Source organism: Aythya marila (assembly GCF_965140915.1).
Source record: "Aythya marila genome assembly, chromosome: 3".
Taxonomy (NCBI): Eukaryota; Metazoa; Chordata; class Aves; order Anseriformes; family Anatidae; genus Aythya; species Aythya marila.
Window position 1 is genome coordinate 95,016,356 of NC_139044.1, and position 19,933 is coordinate 95,036,288.

At 41.0% G+C, this 19,933-nt stretch overlaps 1 protein-coding gene across 1 annotated transcript in view; it reads right to left on the reverse strand.

Annotated features, from left to right (window-relative positions):
* AGPAT5 (1-acylglycerol-3-phosphate O-acyltransferase 5) overlaps positions 1 to 19,695 on the reverse strand; it is a 60,816-nt gene extending 41,121 nt beyond the window's left edge. The window contains exons 1-3 of the mRNA XM_082755608.1: positions 19,263 to 19,695; positions 1,511 to 1,580; positions 1,177 to 1,292 (exon numbers count right to left, since the gene is read on the reverse strand). Coding sequence (XP_082611734.1) covers positions 1,177 to 1,292; positions 1,511 to 1,580; positions 19,263 to 19,481 — 405 coding nt within the window. The 5' untranslated portion in view covers positions 19,482 to 19,695. The remainder of the gene's footprint in view (positions 1 to 1,176; positions 1,293 to 1,510; positions 1,581 to 19,262) is intronic.
* Positions 19,696 to 19,933: the final 238 nt, after the last annotated feature.

A 19,933-nucleotide genomic window follows, 5' to 3' on the forward strand; every position in this document is an offset into this window, starting at 1 on the left:
TTGAAATCACACTCTGTATAGTATTTTTCTCAATATACCCCAGACTCTTAGGACAAGCCTAAGAGTCAACTCAAACCACCTAATTCCAGCAAAAGTATTTTTCTAAGGTTTCTCCCTTTTTTTCTGAAGAGGGAGGAAAATGGATTAATGTTCAGAAAATATGTAAAGATCAAAGATGGAAGCCAAAGGGGAAGCCAAGGAAAGATGGAAGCCAAAGCACACAAAGTGCTTGTGTAACAGGCACTTTGGAGCAGTTATCCAAAACTTAATGCATTTCTGTTCTAACAATTAAGCACCTACCTAAACTACATTTTGTTTCATTTGTATATAGAAACAGTTACATAGTATATAGTCCTGCTTTCAGAAAAAGCAAAGAATAGACATGACAAATTCAGAGAGGAGTTTAGAGAGGTAAATGTCATTTACTTTGTTCTCTATCATTTTAGATTAAAGATCACGATCACTCAGTATGTCGTCTGTACAATCAACATGGCCCATTGTTTCTTCCGTAATTGTATGACTTTGAGTCACATCAGGTTGACCTCTCAAACTAAAAGGAACAAGAGGAGCATAATGTAGGAAGAGGAGAAAGTAAGAAGTAGTAATAGGAATATAGGAATAGGAATATGGCTAGACTCATTTAGGTTTATGGAGTTCTGGCTTAACTGAAGTCCAAGGCAAAACCATTAGGAGGCAGGGATCTGCCTCTCCTCCATGCTATCCTAAATCCTATTTTTAAAATTGTTTTAATAAATAAATAAAGAAAGAAATACGCACACTAAAAATGTGAATTTACTCCCAGTTCGAAGCATGACCAAAAAAATAAAATAATAGAAAAAAGTCCATGTTCACTTACTGCCAAGTGGGCATTTGGACTGTAAAAAGAACAAAGTATTAGAATATTTTGAAACAGCTACTAACAGATTGTACAGCTTTAATTCTGGTAATAAACACTGGCCATAAAAAGCTTTAATTTAAAATAATAAACTGATTTTTTAATAACAGTATCTCAACTATGAGACACATCTAAGTACATTGAATGAAACAAGCTATCTTCATGTTCAAACAACTGTCAGCTCAGAGCTCCATCTTCCCATTACATAAGATACACAGAAGGCAAGTACATTATATATATATTTGACCCACAAAGAGTAAGGAAAAAGTGAATGGGCTTACCTGTGAAAAATACCACCCGTACAATGGAAGCCATTTTAATCCATCTTTCAAAACGTACCGGACATGCCCAAGAGCATTCTGCCTGATTGCCAACATGTCCGCAATAATCCAATCAACTGCAAAGACAAAAGTCCAAAATGCTTATTTAAACCAGTTCTCAACTGACATTGATAAAACAAAGAGCACATTTGCACATTTTATATATTGAAATATCGTTAAAGGTTTCTGAACGAGAAGTTCTAATTAAGAACTCATTAGGGCAAGGCTAGATAGGGACACAGCAAACAGATGAGCAGATCTTTAGAAGCATTAAGAAAAAAAAAAAAACACAAACCTGTACACTGATGATTTGATAAATATATTACATTTTCTTTATTTTTTGGCAAATCCCCATAGATTATTACCTAAAAAAACAAAAAACAAAAAAGAAGTGTTAGTTTATTATTTATATTCACCGTATTAGTCAGTGACAAGACCCAGTGAGGTAATTACCTATTTTCCAAGAAAACTGCCAGCAAGTTAGTACCATTAACCCCATTAATTTATCAGAACCCATCATGCAATCAACAAGGAAGTTAATGCTAATTAATTAGGGCACAAGAAGTCTTTTCTGTTCTTATTCTTCAGCCCTACAATGGGATCCATGGAAGCCAACCCATAACCACAAGATCCCTACTCTAATGCAATTAAAAGTAAAAGGAACCACGAGACAGATAAAAATATCATTAACTTTATAAATCACATCAGTAACGTATAGGATATGCTTCAGCCAGGCACTCGTTATTAGATCAGTTCAATTTAAGGCTGGATGTTTTCCTAGATTAGAGCAAGAAAAAAATCTCAACGATTTGCCACAATTTTAACCACTAAGAATGAACAAAAATATCACGAGACTGGGGGCTCGGGGACATCTCTAAGTTGGTTTTCAGCTTTTATTACATTATGTTCTTCTCCATTACTTTAAAGATCCCTTTTTAACCCTGCAATTTTCCTCCCTCAAAAGTTACTACCTAGGAGTGAAATAACCTTCTGAGAGCATGGTTAAGAGCACAATGCAGAAGTAATCCAAACAGCTTTGAAAATGGATTAATTCAACTAAATTTATTTCAGATATAAAAGGAGAAGCTGAATTAAACCATTTCAATTCTCAGCTGAAGAATCTGTACAGCAGTTTATTATAAATACTTCCATTAGCTAATTAAGCTTAGTTTTCCAATCAGTATTTTCCAGCTAGCATTAACCCCTGACCCTCCCAATACTAATGGGCCATATTCCTCGTTTGTAGAAATTAGCTGTATTGAAGACATATTCTTCTTCTAAGTGATGGGATTCACGAAAACAAAAGCGCTACGTGGGAGGTTTACCCACTTATTATCACTACATCCCCAGTCAGGACTATCTAGATATTTTATCAGGAAGATATAACTAACACTCAGATCTTGATTAAAATCATTTAGTGTGCTTAGTCTCAAATTGATCCTTAGAGCACATTTACAAGCAGCTCTGGAAAATGTGCCAGTTGACCAGGTATACCAAGGGTAACTTTCTGTATGGTAACACTAGGCAAACACCCCACAAAAAGCTGCATGTTGACATTCATGATGTTGCTTCTTTGCAACTGCACTGATAATCAGACATGCTTTCAAGGCAAGAAACCATACATTGGCAATTTGAAATATTCAGTAAATATGTGCACAAGAGATCATGCAGCATACAGTAGGGAGAACATAAGAGGATATTACTTATTTGGATTCTTTTCCAGAAAATGCATGTACAATACATTTAACTATTATTTGTAACAAGCCAGTTGACAAGTATATTCTGAACCGTTTCCAAGAAATTCAAACAAGATTTTGAAAAGCTGTATGAGTAATTTTCTCATTAAAGTTCAAGGAGAATTTATAACCTTCCTGCTGACAGTCTCACTACCACATGCTATTTAGTACAAGGTAGCATCAAAGGATCCGATCTTACAGTTCAGGTACAAAGATTTCATTGAAATAAAAAATTATCATCCTATTCTCACTCATAGAGTAAAGGCTTCATTTTGAAGTGTATACTACTAGTGGTGTTATGCACTAGGTCCACAAATACAGTATTTTTAATTTCAGTTGAGAGTCCACCGTGCAGTTTCTGGCAAAGGCTGCTTTAGAGGAAGTGAAGAGGCCCAATACAACAGATCACTACAGCAGAAGGTCCTGATTGATATCCATGCTTTCATAAAAGGTAAGAAAATATGAACAAGAGGAAAACAAAATCTGCCCTTGACCCTGGAAGAGCTGGCCCACACAAGAAAATAAATACGGTTTGAAATACTTAATTTATTATTTTAACTTCTAAAAATTTCTGCTCTCTCTTGTGTACAAAGTCAAAATCTCAGTGTGATCAGAACCACAATTCAAAGCACTCACTTGTGACTATTACATCAGTAAAAACAAATATAATAGATATTCCCTTAAAAAAACACATATGATTGTGTCTGCCAAATGTAACAGTTAATCTGTATTACTTTTTATTTCAATAGGATTGGATGTGGTTCACTTTTTAATCCCAGAGGAACACCCTCTCATTGTTACTGTAAGTAGAGCTTTGCGTACGACATACAGTCTTACCGTAACAGCCAGCCAAAACATGTTTATGTGTAACAGACCAGAATTTTTTAATTGTGATAAAACACACAGCCATGCAGTTGTACAGAACTGAAAGGATCTATCTGCTCCTATTTATAATTAGTTCTCATTAAACACAATAAGGATATTTTATTTCGAAGTGAAGGAAAGAGTAAAAAAAAAAATGAAAAAAAAAAACCAACATTATTTTGCTTGCTTGAATGGCTCAGTCTAAGAGGAGGCCACAGCTTTAACCACAGCATCGTTCAGTTCAGCAGTCTCAACAAAAAGCTCATACAGTTCACTAAAAGCCAGTGAGCAGCTATTCACATATTCAACATTCATGGCCAGGAACTGCAGGCTAGAAATTATACGATATAGCTATTATTACAACCAGAGAAGAGTGGCAACTTCGAGCCTTTGTTGTCTAGAGGTTTCTTCAGCTATCGCAGGACAGACACCCCTACTCTGTGGGCAGCCATGCAACTTTCCTTCTGAAGCATTTTTGTTATAGCCTTGTGCTTCTGCAAAATTCATTGACCATACATAACAGAAGGTTAAGAGTTAGAGCCTTGAATCCTGCAGAAATGTTGCCTTTTTCCCCTCTGGAATTCGTATGCTGGTGGGTAAGCTGGGGAAGCATCCCCTCAGGGCATGACTTCAATTTCTGGCAATCTGAAGCTTTTAGGTGAACCAGAGCACCCAACCTACGTTATAGCTGCAGAAGGAAATGACACAATATTCTTAATGGTCTCCAGAAAATCTTTGACTCCCTGCTGTTGCGTGTAGTTGTAACTCCACAGAACTCCCTGCTGCCAAGGGCTGTGCAGGAGCAACCAACTCCTTTTCAGACTGCTGGTACATAAGATATCCAGGACCACAGTACAGGCAAGCACTCGAGTGTTATGCCACAGCACATATACATATATATTCTACCTACCGATAAGTTTGAAAGACTGAGAGGAAAAATGTTCTCTGTCACAATGAAGCAAGTGAGGAACCTATTCATTTGAATAGGTGTTCTTTTGTTTTCTTAAAAAAAAAAAAAAAAAAAAAAGCACAATAAAGAGCAACACAGCAAGCCAAATTAATAGTCTACCATTGCAAACATAACTTGGGAATAGAGCATTAAAATGTGTGGGTTTAGTCATGTTTTGGATGCTTCACAGCCCAGTTTGCAATAGCAGGTAGTACCACTGCTGCTGATATGGGTCTTTCACCTCTGTTTATATAGCAGTGTCATCAAACCCAATTCACAGAATGTTAGGAGTTGGAAGGGACCTTGAAAGATCATCTAGACCAAGTCAGTTGGTCTCAGATAAGGGAAGGAGAGCACTAATGAATTCCCTTCTGTGGAAGGTCTGGGACCCAGCTGTTCACATGCTGAGCAGGCACAAGACACACCTCAGAGGCATCAAGGGCAACGCTCTGATGCACAAGCAGGAGGTAATCACAAGTTGTCCTGAAGGGGGAATTTGCTAATTCAATGTTAGGCTGAGCCAGGTATGCAAATGGGGGCTCCTGGGTGATCTGGTGACACCAGCTTCTGTACCCAGTGCAATATATTCAGCGAGGGCTGTGCAAGTGCAGTAGCTTGCATAGCTATGCAAAACAGTCCCGCATGGCAGCCACACCTAAATACACTGTAATTTGACAAGGCTGCACAGCAACAAGGTGGAATTAGGTTTTGATATCTTGATTAGTAAATCTGCACATACCAAAGAAAATGAAATAGTTAATTTAGTCACATTCTAGCTGTATTGTCTCAGTGAATAGGGCCATGACAAACTAACTCAAGAGAGAAAAGTAATCACACTATCCGAAGACCTGCATGCAGGTCAACTGGTGACCACATCAAACTCCTGGCAAAGAGATATAACCTCAGTGTGGTAATTGGATGTGGGTGATCATGCAAGCAGTTCTCACACCTCTGCTTCACTGGCAGTAAGGCAACACAGATGGTTATTGGTGGTAAAAACCTGGGCCACCTCATTTGATGTCCTATTGCATTGGCACACTCATTCTTGGCTCTTCAGACTTCACAACTTCCCCTCCCCTCTCCTCTCTTCACAGAAACCAGGTGTGAATTGCAGAACAATGCTCTCTTTGCTATTACTTCACCAACAGAACTGACATGCACTGGGGCACAAGGCAGAGAAAAAGGTGGAATATATCAGGGAGAGGTTCAGCTTCCAGCACACAGCCAACAGCAACTGGAAGGAAGGATAAAAACAGAAACATGGTAATAGCAGAACTTCCCTTCCCTCTCCTGGAGGAAGACAAGAGAAACAGAACATTCCAGAAATTCAACAATCATTTAAAACAACTATACAAACTTCATGTATTCAGCTGTGCTCCCCTCAAAACATGCAGTTCTCTCCATTCTGCCATTTCTTCCTGACTACTTTAGTAACTTGGACTGCCTGCTCTTTGGAATAAGAGCTTCTGTGTTAGCTGGGCACTACTACAACTGGAGTGCTTATTAGAATAATTGGTATCCTAGGATACTCTTCTCATCTTTTTGTCAAAAAATCTGGAAATAATTTTGTGGTAAAAGGGTGGAGCTTGCATCAACAAACCTCCAAAAGCAACTACCAGATATGGCTTCTGAAGTCAGTGCATAACCCTGGGCAAGCTTACTTCTGCAGCATTGCTGCTCTGTTAAGATCTACTGCACCAATACTTAAATTCTAGTGTTACAGGTATCTGGTGGGATGTTTAAATTCTCCATTCTTCTAAAAACCTGCCTGATGACACAACCAGCCCTTTGAGCTTTCCATCATCTATCAGCCGTGCTGGCTATCGGGGGAGGCACCATTAGACTGGTGGCTAGCAAATGGGACACCCATCTACAAGAAGGGACAGAAGGAGGACTTGGGGAACTGCAGGCCTGTCAGACTGACTTCGGTGTTGGGGAAGCTCATGGAGGGGATTATCCTGAGTGCCATCATGCAGAACTTACAGGACAACCAGGAGATCAGGTCCAGTCCACATGGGTTTATCAAAGGCACGTCCTGCTTGATGAACCCAGTCTCCTTCCAGGACAAGGTGATGCACTCAGTTGTTGGGGAAAGGCTGGGGATGTGGTCCACATTGACTTCAGTTTGGCTTTTGACAGTTTCCCACAGCATTCTCCTGGAGATGCTGGCTGCTCAAGGCCTGGATGGGTGTAAGCTTTGCTACATTAAAAACTGTCTGGGTGGCCAGGCCCAAAGAATTGCAGTGTATAGAGTAAAATCCAGTTGGAGGCCAGTCACCAGTGATGTCCCCCAGGGCTCAGTACTGGGGCCACTTCAGTATCTTCACCAGTGATCTGGATGAAAGTATCAAGTGTACCCTCAGTAGGCTTTCAGATGACACCAAGTTAGGCGTGAGTGTTGGTCTGCTTGAGGGTAGGAGGGCTCTGCAGAGGGATCTGCACTGGCCAGACCAAGAGGCTGAGGACAAGTGTGTGAAGGTCAACTAGGCCAAGTGCCGGGTCCGGCTCTTGGGGCACAGCAGCCCCATGCAGCGCTACAGGCTGGGAGAAGAGTGGCTGGAAAGCTGCCTGGCAGAGAAGGACCTGGGAGTATTGGTTGATAGTCGGCTGAATATGAGCCAGCAGTGTGCTCAGGTGGCCAAGAAGGCCAACAGCATCCTGGCTTGTATCAGAATTACTGAGGCCAGCAGGACGAGGTAAAGTGACTTGGCTCTGGTGAGGCCACACTTCGAGTACTGTGTTCAGTTTTGGGCCCCCACTACAAGATGGACATAGAGTCCCTGGAACATGTCCAGAGAAGGGCAACAAAGCTGGTGAAGGGTCTAGGAAACAAGTCTTACGAGGAGCAGCTGAGGGAGCTGGGGTTATTTAGCCTGGAGAAAAGGAGGCCAGGGAAGACTTTATCACACCCTACAATTACCTTAAAGGAGATTGTAGCAAGGTGGGGATCAGTCTCTTTTCCCAAGCACCAAAGTGATACGACAGGAAGAAATGGCCTTAAGTTGCACCAGGGGAGGTTTAGGTTGGATAGCAGGAAACATTTCTTCACTGAAAGGGTTGTGAAGTATTGGAACAGGCTGCCGAGGGAAGTGGTTGAGCCATCATCCCTGGAGGTCTTCGTGTAGATGTAGAGCTTAGTGACATGGTTCAGTGGTGGACTTGGCAGTGCTAGGATAAAGGTTGGGCTAGATGATCTTTGAGGTCTTTTCCAAACAAAATGATATTGTGATTCTAAACAAAATATCCCAGATCATAGGATCTATTTACCCTGTTTGACAAGAAGCAGGCTCAAGGCGGGACATAAATGGGGGCCTTGTACTTGGTCAAATTTCTCAGGTATTCAGATGCCCTACTATAAGCACATCAAAATGTTAGCTTTCCTTCACAGAAGATAAGGAAGCACTATTATTCTCATTTAACAAATACGGGTCTCACTTGCCTATACCATAAAGATACAAATCTTCCCCCAAACCCTGAACAGGAGGGTTCCACCATTTTACAGACTCAGAACTTTGCACTGTCCTTAGTATTTTTCACAAGCAACATCTAAGCTCAAGGGAATGCGTGAAGATAAAAGGCTGAATGGGAAAGAAGAAAAATTGCACAATTTAGTTGTCAGCTGCTTTATCTCTAGCACTGCAAAACGTTTACCTTTAAATATATTTCTTCCTAAAAACACCTTTAGATCACAGACAATTTGTAGGTAATGGTCATATTATCATTATACATCATAACCTCTTTTAGCCAAAGAGACTACCTACTCAAAACATAACCAATCAACTCTGAAGTCAGCTGCTCAGGCTCAGCACCAAACCATAAAATCCCAATGCAATCCATTTTATTGGAGCAGATAGCTCACTTAAGTATTCTGCAGCTATTTATTTTACTGGGGTTCTGTGAAGAAAACCACTGCCAAGAGGCTGAGCAATGGGACATACTGAGATTTCTACATGAAATTCATAGATTGTTCTTTAAATCATTCTTTTGATCGCACCAGAAATCCCAGAACTCCAAAACCACAGCACAATATGAAGTTACTGCCATTTTATTCCCTTTTTGCAATAAGACTATATTAGGAACATTATTATGTATGACTGAATCATACCATCTGACGTTAAGGGTGAAGCCTGTACATTTTTGCTTTCATTCTACGTTTTGGTCTGATGGTCTAAATTGATGAACTGTTATAAAGACAAGCAGTTACACTTCATTCAATGGCACAGCACCAGCTACATGGACAGAAGCAGCATAGTTCTGATGCTGAATAGAAAGGCTTTAAAGTTTCTCTGTTGAATTAAAGAGATTAATAACATTCACTCATTAATTAATGGAATTCGCCTTCCCAAACAATCATAATCAATGTAACCCGAATGGAAATGCAGCTACCTAGTGTGCTAATGAAAAGATACATTAATGTTTTCAATACAATAATATCTGTATCAGTAAAAATAAGACTTCAGAGTCTTATTCTGTGTGCATTTGACTACTTTTTTGTATTTTAGCATGAAAAAGACTTTTAAATATTTAGGCTATAAAAATTAGTTGCCTACTTTTTCTGGTTATACAATGAATTAAGTAATTTTAGCTGCAGGCGGTTGGTCTGAAGAAAAATCTTGGTAGTTTCACTGCCATCATTGTACCAAAGGAAATCAAGTAACAGCAATAACAACTACCACACTTATTTAACACAAAAATCCCACAGTCCTGTAAGAGGGACTTGGCAATAGATGGGCAATACCATTTGTTTAACTGGAGTAGTTTTGTTTGCAATTCTTATCTGCTTGGATCTTTCACAGATGCTATACAGAGGACTGAGTCATTACAGGCTTACTCCTACAGAAGTATTACCTGACTTTATTTATAATCCTCCTCCAAGCCTCATATAGTGATTTACAACACAACATGACCTTTATTCACACCAGTCTAACATCACTTAGAGATTGATGTATATAGTTCTGGAACTCCTCTTTCCAAGGGCGACTGATTCAGTTGGTGATCAGTGTATTTGTAAAAGGGGCACGGTGGTAGCACGAAGTTCTGGGAAACATGCACAATAACTGCGATATCCAACCTGAACAAAAGAGTAATTTCAGAGAGAGTAAGTTGTCAAAATAGTATATTGGGCAAGCTCTGCTTGTTTGTATCTATTTAAGCAATGGTACCAGACTGGATTCAACCATAACCCAGACAAAGGAGCTCTTGGCTTCTAGGAGAGCTCAGTGCTGCAGAAAAGGATTCACAAGACCTGCACTACCAAGTCTGCCAGCTTTGAATTGCCCGGATGTAGCCCACTGAAAGCACCGAAAGCAGATGCAGATCTTAAATCCCATCGTGCCCTAACACACTGCTCAGTGCTTTTAGAAGGTTCATCTAAGGACGGCGGATTCTCTCTTCTGAAAAAACACTGCTAAATCAGCTTTTCAAAGTGGTGAGGCTGTGTGTATGTAGAAGGAGCTGAACTGATGGAACACACGAGTACACTTTGTGCTTTCACTCATTACGTTAAAGAGAAATATCACCATTCTTTCCTTTTCTTTTTTTTTTTCAAATAGAAAGTAAGAGACAAAACTGTTTTTGAGGTCCCCAGTTCTGCCAGCATATTTGAAAATACTCTGTAGACACAGGAGCTTTGCTTCTGCATTCTGGTCAGGTTTATATATGGTTTGGGAACTTCACTTTAAAACATGCACAATTATTTCACTTTACCTGGACTCCTTAGCTATCTGAGGAACCATTAAAAAGGCACCCATAAAACTTAATTGTTTCAGCCCTGGTGACAGATTTTGGCATCTACTTTCTGAATAAAACCTACTTCCAATGCCAAAATCATTTACTGGATCTTTCTGCAATTGGCCTGCTTTTGATCACAATGCAATTCTGTGACACAGATCATGGAGTGACACACAATTACAGTCAGTCAGTGACCATTTGGGAAAGTCAAAGTCAGAGCATCTAAATGACTCTTACCATAAACGGCCAATAATTACATTTTTTTTAAAGGCAACAAAAAATACAAGTACTGCACTTATTTCAAATACATAAGCATATGTGAAAGGAGATTATTTATAAGCTGAGATTTCTACAGAAGGGTTTTTCTGAACATCTGGCATCTTAGTAATATGTAAAACCAGGGGGGCATGGAAGTATTCTACCTGTTTCACTAGGCTACCTCCCTCATAATCCTTTGGCAACTCTGGAGATTTTTTCCACACAATTTTCTTATTTTCTTAAAAGAATGGAAAAAGTGACCCACATCAATTTAGCCGTTATTTAGTTTGCTACTCTTCTGTAGTGGGAAGTACATAACACCTTCTCCCCCTCTCCCATCCAAAAAATAAAAACAAACAAACCAAAACAAAACAAAAACAAACAAACAAACAAACAAAAACCCTAGCAATTATGATGCCTTGGTACATTAAGCACGTTCTGAAAATGTAACCTTTTGCACATCTCTCACCAGCCAGAAGCAGGAAACCTTGTGGCAGCAATACAATTTGCAGTGTTCCTCCAGCTACAGCTCTTTATAATAGGATCTTTGCTTCTAAATGTGAAGGACTCCCAGGAAGAGTTGATTAAATTTTTATCTGTAAAATTCACGCAAGTGTTTATATCTAGTACAGGCTAAACTGGTGTGGAGTTATCAGTGAGTCAAGATGCGTGAGAAAGAGTAAGATGAAAGAAACGCCATGTTCGCTGCTTGTGATAGCGGAATAAGATTTCCAAAAGATCTTCCACATATCACTTTCAGTAAGTATTTATCATTTAAGCATTACAGACTTTCAAGAAAAGGCAAATACATGACGGAAGAGAACATGAGGGGAGGTGTCTGAACTAGCTGCAACTTATCTGGCTCCAGATCTGAACACAGTAAACTTGAATGAGCCTCAAAAAGTAACCACAGTTACCATCCCTCTAACACCTCTGCATACCACCACAGCACGCGAATGGGCTAGTTCACCTGTAGCTTGCTTGGGACTGTGCACCATGTTTGCTTACACAAGAGAAACACGCATGCCCTCAGATTCCCAAGCAGCTTTAGAAAATGTACAAAGCAAGTCTTCAAGACATTCTGCAAGTTCAAGAGGAAAAAATATTGCAACTACCACAATACAGTTACAAGTCATACTGTTTTTCTTCATGTTTAGATACGTGCCCAAATATAGAAATTCATTCAAATCACAGGTAGCTAGTTTTATATCTAAAAAAATAAGGAAAAAAAATCAAACTAGCATGAAGTACATGATTTCCTAGTCCCACACCGAGGAGCTGTAACAGGGAAGATGACAAGTAGTAAGTGACAGAAATGAAATGAAGAAAATAATTTCCCTGTTTTTCATCCCAAATCTCTTCAGAGCTTAAATTCAAATTGACAGAACAAATATTAAAGAATGCATTTTTCCCCTGAGAAGTTATGCTTCCTCATAATTGTAATGTCAAAATCCTTGACATCTGAGCCTACTTTATCTAATGCAAGTAAAACTGAGGAACAAAAAAGGCACCCTGTAAGCCTGAGGTAAATAGTTGGAAATAATTGGACTCAACTGCTTAACTATGAATAGAATCTTCCCTTAGCAAGAAGTGTCTGATGGCACAGTACGAGGAGAAAAACTTCTCAATTAACAGTCACCCTTACATAAAGCATCTGGACGTATTATGCAAGAAGAAGGAAAGGGCATGGAAGAACACTGCAAAACTCCATGGCCCAGAATCTACCAAAACAGAGTTAAGCACAAAAAGAAAAAGGTGTATAAAACTCATGCAGGTTAAGAAAGAAGTGATAAATAACATCTGTATTTCAAAATATAGCAGATGAGGCAAAATTAGGATGACTTACATTAAGAACCGAATATCCTATAAATCTATTTTAATTTGAGTATCTTAAAGCAGAAAATTTTCAAATCAAAGCACAATATTGTAAAACTAACAGGCTAAATACTCAGAAGCAGAATTTTATAAGTCCTTATAATCAAAGCTATTTTTTGATTTTAGCTCCTCTACAAATACTTTACTCCTCCTACAAATACTTATCTTTTTAGGATTTTCTTAGGTATGCATAACTATTTTTGGACTGAAAACATATACATTAGTTTTAAATTGCAGACAGTATTAAATAAGGCTGATACGAAATTCAGGTTCACTCATGACTTGCCAATTAGAAAATATATGCCAGGCAAATCTCCACACAAAGTTTCTGAATTACGAACCCAAACAGAGGTAGTTCTGGTATGGGTAACTGATATGTGATTTCTAAAAGAACTAACAGAACTAATTTGCAACTAATTGATTTTATTTTCCATATATCAGGGAGATAGGAGGAGATCAGGACCAGCCATGACCAAGGAGTACCTCCATACTATATTCTATCCAGATTGCCCCAGTGCCAGAAGCTGCAGCAAATAAAAATGCTTGCTGATACACAAAAGAACTGCCTACTCCAAGGACTTCTAGCTTCACAACACTAGCCAAATGCAGTCAGAACAAAATTTAAAATATATGCAAATATGTCTTTTGCAATATCTAAAAAAGAAAGAGCACAAAGCTTACATACCTAATGTACCTATTTTTGCTGCCTCACACCACAGTGGAACGTAAGAGTCTAAAATTAGACATCCATCTCAATCTGAAGGCAGCATCCCTTAGGCTTAGCAGGTATCACTTAATTTCTGCTACAATAACAGATAGGACTTTGTTGTAATACTATAAAAGACACATACGCCTGGAGAAAGCTGCTTTCCAAAATCCCTAATGAGATGAGCCAGGGTAAACTGCCTTCATTGAGCTAGTATAACAGCAGAAAATTTTCATTATAAAAAGCAGGGCTTCTGTCAAATGTTTACCACACAGAAATGATTCACTTCGCTACATTCTCAATTACCTTTTCAATCTCAGCACTGCTCCAACCCCCAAGACTTATTTCTAGCATTAGACATAAAAAAATCACAATTTATCTTAACCTCTCACCAGCTAACATAGTTTCACAAAGTGGCCACATTGCCTAACCAGAGCTGCTGCTGCTCCGTGATACCATTTCCACAGTGTGCTATAAGCCAGGTCCAGTGGCAGGATTGCCAAAATGACAGTCCTAAAAGGCTCTGTCCCACCTGGCCTTGCTGGCAGAGCTGTGCCTCCCAGCTCCAGCACCTTCCAGCACTCTCCCACTCAGAGCTGTCGGGCTGGCTGCCCACACCAGGTGGAGAGCTCAGAGACCTCAATCGCACATTTACAAAATTAGGACCACGAAGTGCTACTATCAGCACCTTCTGTGCAAATACAACCAGAGAAGGATGAAAAGCAGCACCTCCTTTTAACTTTCTGTTAGTGGCGTCTGCCCAGGTCCTCATCTGGAGGAGGTTCAGCCCCTGCCGCATCTGGGGACAGAAAACACCTCTCTGATGTGAGCCTCCTACAGCTTTGCCCTTGCACTCGTGCTGCCTACATCTCCCCACTTGGGCCCTTCTGCATTACCTGTTGCACCGTGGAACAGCTTCAAACGGGAAAGCAGAGAGTGCCTGCAGCAAAGATAGCCCAGCCTAGCAAAGCTGCTGTCCTGGGAATAAAGCTGGGCGCAGACCTCATACCTCTCACTTCCAACACAAATACGCCAAAGGCTACAACACTGAGCATCGACACCCCAACCTCACACTGAGCTCTCCTCACAGGCTTCCCAGCAAGCCAAGACTTGGGGCCTGGGCTCCACTCTGCGGGATAGTATAGTCCAGAGATCAGTAGCAGTGTCCCTGAAAAGTTCTGATTTGCTCAACCTTGTCACCACACAGCAGCCCAAGCTTCAGTACCAGCCCAGTACACGTTTTGTTGAGTAGCTGGGATCTCATGGATTTTCCAAAATAATTATTAGAAACACCACAGCTACGCAATACAACACCGAGGTTGTGTCTGATTCTCACAGCCCTCCCAGAGCCCTGCAATGACAAGGAAAACCAGAATTTCATAACGCCTTTAATGAAAGCACCACTTCCAAAAATTCCTGTTCAGAAGGAAGTGGGGGTAGGGCGAGAGAGCTGACACAAGCATTGAACAAAATCCACGCACATTAATTCAACCATGGATTCTACTCAATTGTCAAAATCTTTCAGATGGAAAATGATCCTTTAGGAAGCAGTCCAAGTGATGATTTCTTTATTATTTCTTCACTGCCACTCCATACAAAATATCAAACACAATTACAACCAAAAAGGTTGAAGAATGTTCTGATCCCAGCTGATCTGAAACACGTGCACAAACACAATAGGCATTAATTTCATCACCCTGACAGCAACTGGGATAAGATGCTAAGGGTCACAGAGAGATGATAGCACTCATCATATTGAATTACTAGTCTTTTCAGCCCTTCAAACACCCTAATCATAGGCGTATTTGCAGTCATTTTGGTTTTCACTTTCTATGTTAAGATGCAATCATCTATTGTCTGTGCTGTATGAAATAGAGGAGTGCGGACTTCCCTAACACAGTAAAGACAAAAGCTGTAAAACAACCACACTGTTCACATGCTACTTGAGGATTTGGAAACTTGTGGCCAAATCTACAATTAGCACAAGCAAATGCAAGTCCTCCAATGCACTTGAACTGCACCTGTTTATGTCAGTGACTGCTTTGGCTCATCGCTGGTAAAATTAACACCCTTTGCTCTCTGAGACTTCCTACTCACTTTACAGAGTTCAAGCATCTCATATACATTCATCCTAGGAAAAAACACCATAGCACTCCTGCAGCCTACAGCAGGGCAGGTAAGATTCAATGTAATTGCATTTCTACCCAAAGCAACATAGGGCCAAAACAGGTCCCTTCTCCCTGTTCCACTTCCCAACAAACCACCTTTACAGTTTTTCATCACTATGACTTTATAATCCTGGAGGTTGTTAAAGAGTACTGTCACAATGCCACGTATAGATTAATTTTACATATATTTATAGCTCCTTAATAAAATGCATGGATATTTGCCAAGCTGCAATTGCATTGACAAATCTCAAGAACGCTACAGGATTTCACTTTATAGTCATAATGTTTTTGTACAGTTTACCCAGTTTTCAGGATTGGCATGTTCTGGCTTGCTTTTTGTACTCTAAATACTGGTTCTTTGGTTTTCTACAGCCAACTCTTGCATGATGATTAGCAATAGGACTATTTTTGGTAATTCATTTACAGAATTCTAATATTGTTGGAAAACCTAAACTGATTCCATCTTAGCTCAAGTTCTATTTAGGCTTTCCAAAACAAATCTTTTTGGTGAAAACATTAACAGGTCTGACTTAAACTTTAAAAAATAAAAGTATTTGTAATATGAGAAAGTGAAAAAACACTTTTATCTATTTCATGAGCCATTCTTTAGATTATAAATACTTAGAAATGGTTCACAACAATTATTGCTCTGTAATTGTTTCAGATCTCAGGCCAAATACTTAAGAGAAAAGGAATTATTACTGTTTCAAGACTTGCTGACACACAGTTCGGAGTATCACCTTATCTGGTTACATTTCACAACTGAAGTATGTGCTACAAAGATAAAATGTCTTCCTAGCACAAACTAGAGTTTTTGTTTTAATAAACTTGACTTAGAACACCCAGGTCAAGTGCAAAATAAGAAAAAATGTTTGCACATATGGTCACAAGGGAAAGACAGGATTAAATACTCTATGGATGAAAAGCCATTGATGCACAGATACATAATTTTCCTCCTAAATAAATAAATAAATAAATTGATATTTCACTATTTCATTCAGTCAAAAAATAATCTTTGTTCAAAATCCAAACCAATTTTTAGTCTATTAACACTCCACTGATTCTAAAAATGGGAATTTCAACAAAATTATTATTTTAAGGTCAGACATCTCAACTATTCACAACAGCCTCGGAGTGTTGTCGTATCAAAAAACCACAAACCCTCTAAGCATAATAATCTAAGGAATGCTGAACAGAACACAACGTTAAAGACATTTTTCTTTTGCATAGGGTGAGACTGCAGCAGTGCTGAGAAAGTCACTTAAGGCTTTGATTCAGTAAATCACTTAAGTGTCTGTGTAATCCTACTTACTTCAGTGAGACTAGGCAGTATGTCCTGGTTTCCTGATGGATCAATTTGTTGGCCTCCCTTTTATCCAGTTACAAAAATTATCGCAACAAACTTAAATCGGCTGAATAAAATAATGGATACCCCAAAGAGATGCTGAACTCCTTCCTCCTATGACTATCATGATGTCTTAATGTTTGTAAACCCATACAACTGCCTTTATGAAGCTACTTAAGTTCATATGCTTATATTTTGGGGGGGAGATTGCATATAATGATGTTACGCTTCTGAATTTAATTACATGCCTTATAACAGCCAATTCACAGGAGCTCTCAGGTTACCATCCCAATCTCATACACTCAGGCACATGCTTAACTTTCCACTGTGAGTTTCAAGTTAAACGTGTTCAGTGTTTGCATGGGAAGGTCTGAAAGGATACCCTGTTTCTCCTCCCTAAGTATATCGGAGATCTCTTCCACTGAAATGAAACACAAATCTTAATGATTCTTCCTCTTACCTTTCTACACACACATCACACTTTCCATGTTTTTATTTAGCTTCGAGTCTCAGTTACTATTTCACTTACCCTATAACATGTGCCAGGTTGGTTTTGTGAACCTTCCTCTTTGTTTCTGTGATTCTTTATTTCAGCTTTGCCTGCATCACCTCCTCTCCTCCTAACATCATCTGCTGCTCACTCTGACAAAGCATCTCTGTTTAGATGTTGTTCTAACTGATCACCTGTACGGGCCTCTCTCCTCTGTTTGAATGGAAGAATTTCTATCAATGTAACCAAAGAAAACAAAGGTGGACAGACAATGGTTGCCTTTTTGTCTGTTTTGGTTATCCTTGCCCATTCTGTACCTTTACATGATAGGCATTTTTTGTGAAAATGTTTTTTATCAAAAGTTCAAAGTGGTTGCTACTCTGTGCGCAACGTTTGTAGGAAAACTGAATAATTTTCCTGGTACAATTTATATATTGATTTTTTCTTGCTCTCCATCTTTCAAGGGGTTGAATTAAACTACTACACTGCTGCTTTGGGCAGCTAATTACCAAAGTGTGCTACTACACATCAAAATGCCTGCATTAAAAGATGTTAGACAAAGAAATAAGGCAGATAAAACAGTAAGTATTTAACCTGTGAACTACTGCTCCCCCTTCCCTTTTTTTATTTAAAAATAAAAAGATGTAAATCACAACACAAGTTAACTGATTTGGACAAGATACAAGGGTGAGGTTACATGAGTTACAAATTTAGTTAAAGAGTAATCAAGGCTAAAAGATCTCAATTCCCTTTTGTATCTTTTCTATTCATCCTGATGTCAAACTGTGCAATTCTGCTCTCTGTGTAGCTGGCTTTGTGGGTTTCCATGAGACCTGGTATTAAGTGAGGCCTACAACCACAGCTTGGGAGCAGAAACTAGGGGAGACCCAGCCTGATTTTGAAAGAAACGTTTCATAAGTCAGTGGATGAATAACTTAGCTGGAAATATCAAGAAGGACCTATTTGTACCGGCTCTGTAACATGCCAATCAACATGTAAGCACTTGTTATTCTTTACTCCCAAGCACATACAGCTGACACTGACTTCAAATACACTTCTATACACTCAGCAACACCGAAAGTCTGGTTGAGGCACAGTGAGTATCTTTTAAATACAGAATTAAAAGTCTCCTTATTTACCTTTCAAATTGCAAATAAATGTGTAGCCCTTTCAAATATGTAACGTGTGATGAGAAAATTGTTAAGTGAGGTATTATTACTTGCACCCAAATGATTTGCTGGTTGTGCAAAAGAGGCCTCCAGTCCTGTCTTCTTAACCTGAAACTTTGGACTGCGCTTTCTGGGGTCCTGGATAATCGCTGTCCATGGCTGATCCAAAATTTAACAGCTGAACCCTGACAGCAGGAAAACTGTAAGAGAAATGCGACGCTGTAGTAATTTAAAGGTTATGAATCTATTTATTAGAAACCTGTGGATGCATGAAGTGCAATTATGGTTAGCTACGATTTCCTTATCAGCTCTCAGTGCGGTACCGCAGGTGCGCAGGACAGGCCGCGCGGTTCAAGCGTGCAAAGGAGGCTGCCACTCGGGTGCTGACCGAGCATGGCTGCTGTCACGTCCCTTCTGCATTCTGACCTGCAAAATGAACACAACACCGGCACGCCGTGAAAAGCATCACTGGAAGAGCAAACACAACCCTGGCACGCCGTGAAAAGCATCACTCGAAGGGCATCGTTGGGCGGCGCTGGGCAGGAGTCTTCCTCGCGGTCTCAGAGGCTTTGCTGGGAGGGGAAAGGCCAAAGCCTGCACCTGCTGCCAGCAGATTTCCTCCCTAGAGATTTCATCTGGCAGCGACCGCCCGGGCCCCTGGCAGGGATGCGGGGTGGGCATGGGGGACCCTACAGCAGGTCCACCACCACCACCAGCAGCAGCAGCAGCAGCGGCGGTCCCGTCGCAGCCGGCTCACCTGCACGCCCGTGTAGTTCTCGAAGAAGAAGAGCACCATGCTCTGGTAGATGGTGTAGAGGCGGTCGTCCACCTCGCGGTAGAAGCGTGCGGGGAGGAGGGCGGAGAGCAGCCTCCATGCGCCCCAGGCCAGCACGTAGGTGGGCGCCGTGCCCATCATGACGGCGGCGGGCAGGAAGTAGCGCATGGAGTAGGTGTGCAGCACCAGCGACAGCAGCATCTTCCCGCTCGCTCCCGGCCTCACCGGCACACCCGCACGGGCTCAGGCATCGCCCGCTCCGCCTTCCTCCTCCTCCTCCTCGCCTCCCCTCGCCCCGGGCCGGGCCCGCCCGCCAGGCGGCCGCCTCCCGCAGGGTGCACCCGGCAGCGGGCACCGGCTCACGGCTCCCCCAGCGCCGCCTCCGCCACCATGTTGCCCGGCCGCAGGAGGAGGAGAAGGAGGAGCGGCGGCGGCAGGAAGGCGGCCCCTCACCGGCCGCGGGGGGGCTTCCGGGCCGGGCGGGCACCGGGATGGCTCCTCCCCGCTTGTCAAGACCGGAGGGGACGTGGACGGGCACCGGGGGTCGGCGTTGTCATCGCCGGTGCCAAGCCCGGTGGGGAGCGGGCGCCCGCAGCCCCGCGCCGAAATGGCCGCGGCAGGGCTGTGAGGCTGCTCCCTCACGGCGCGGGGCA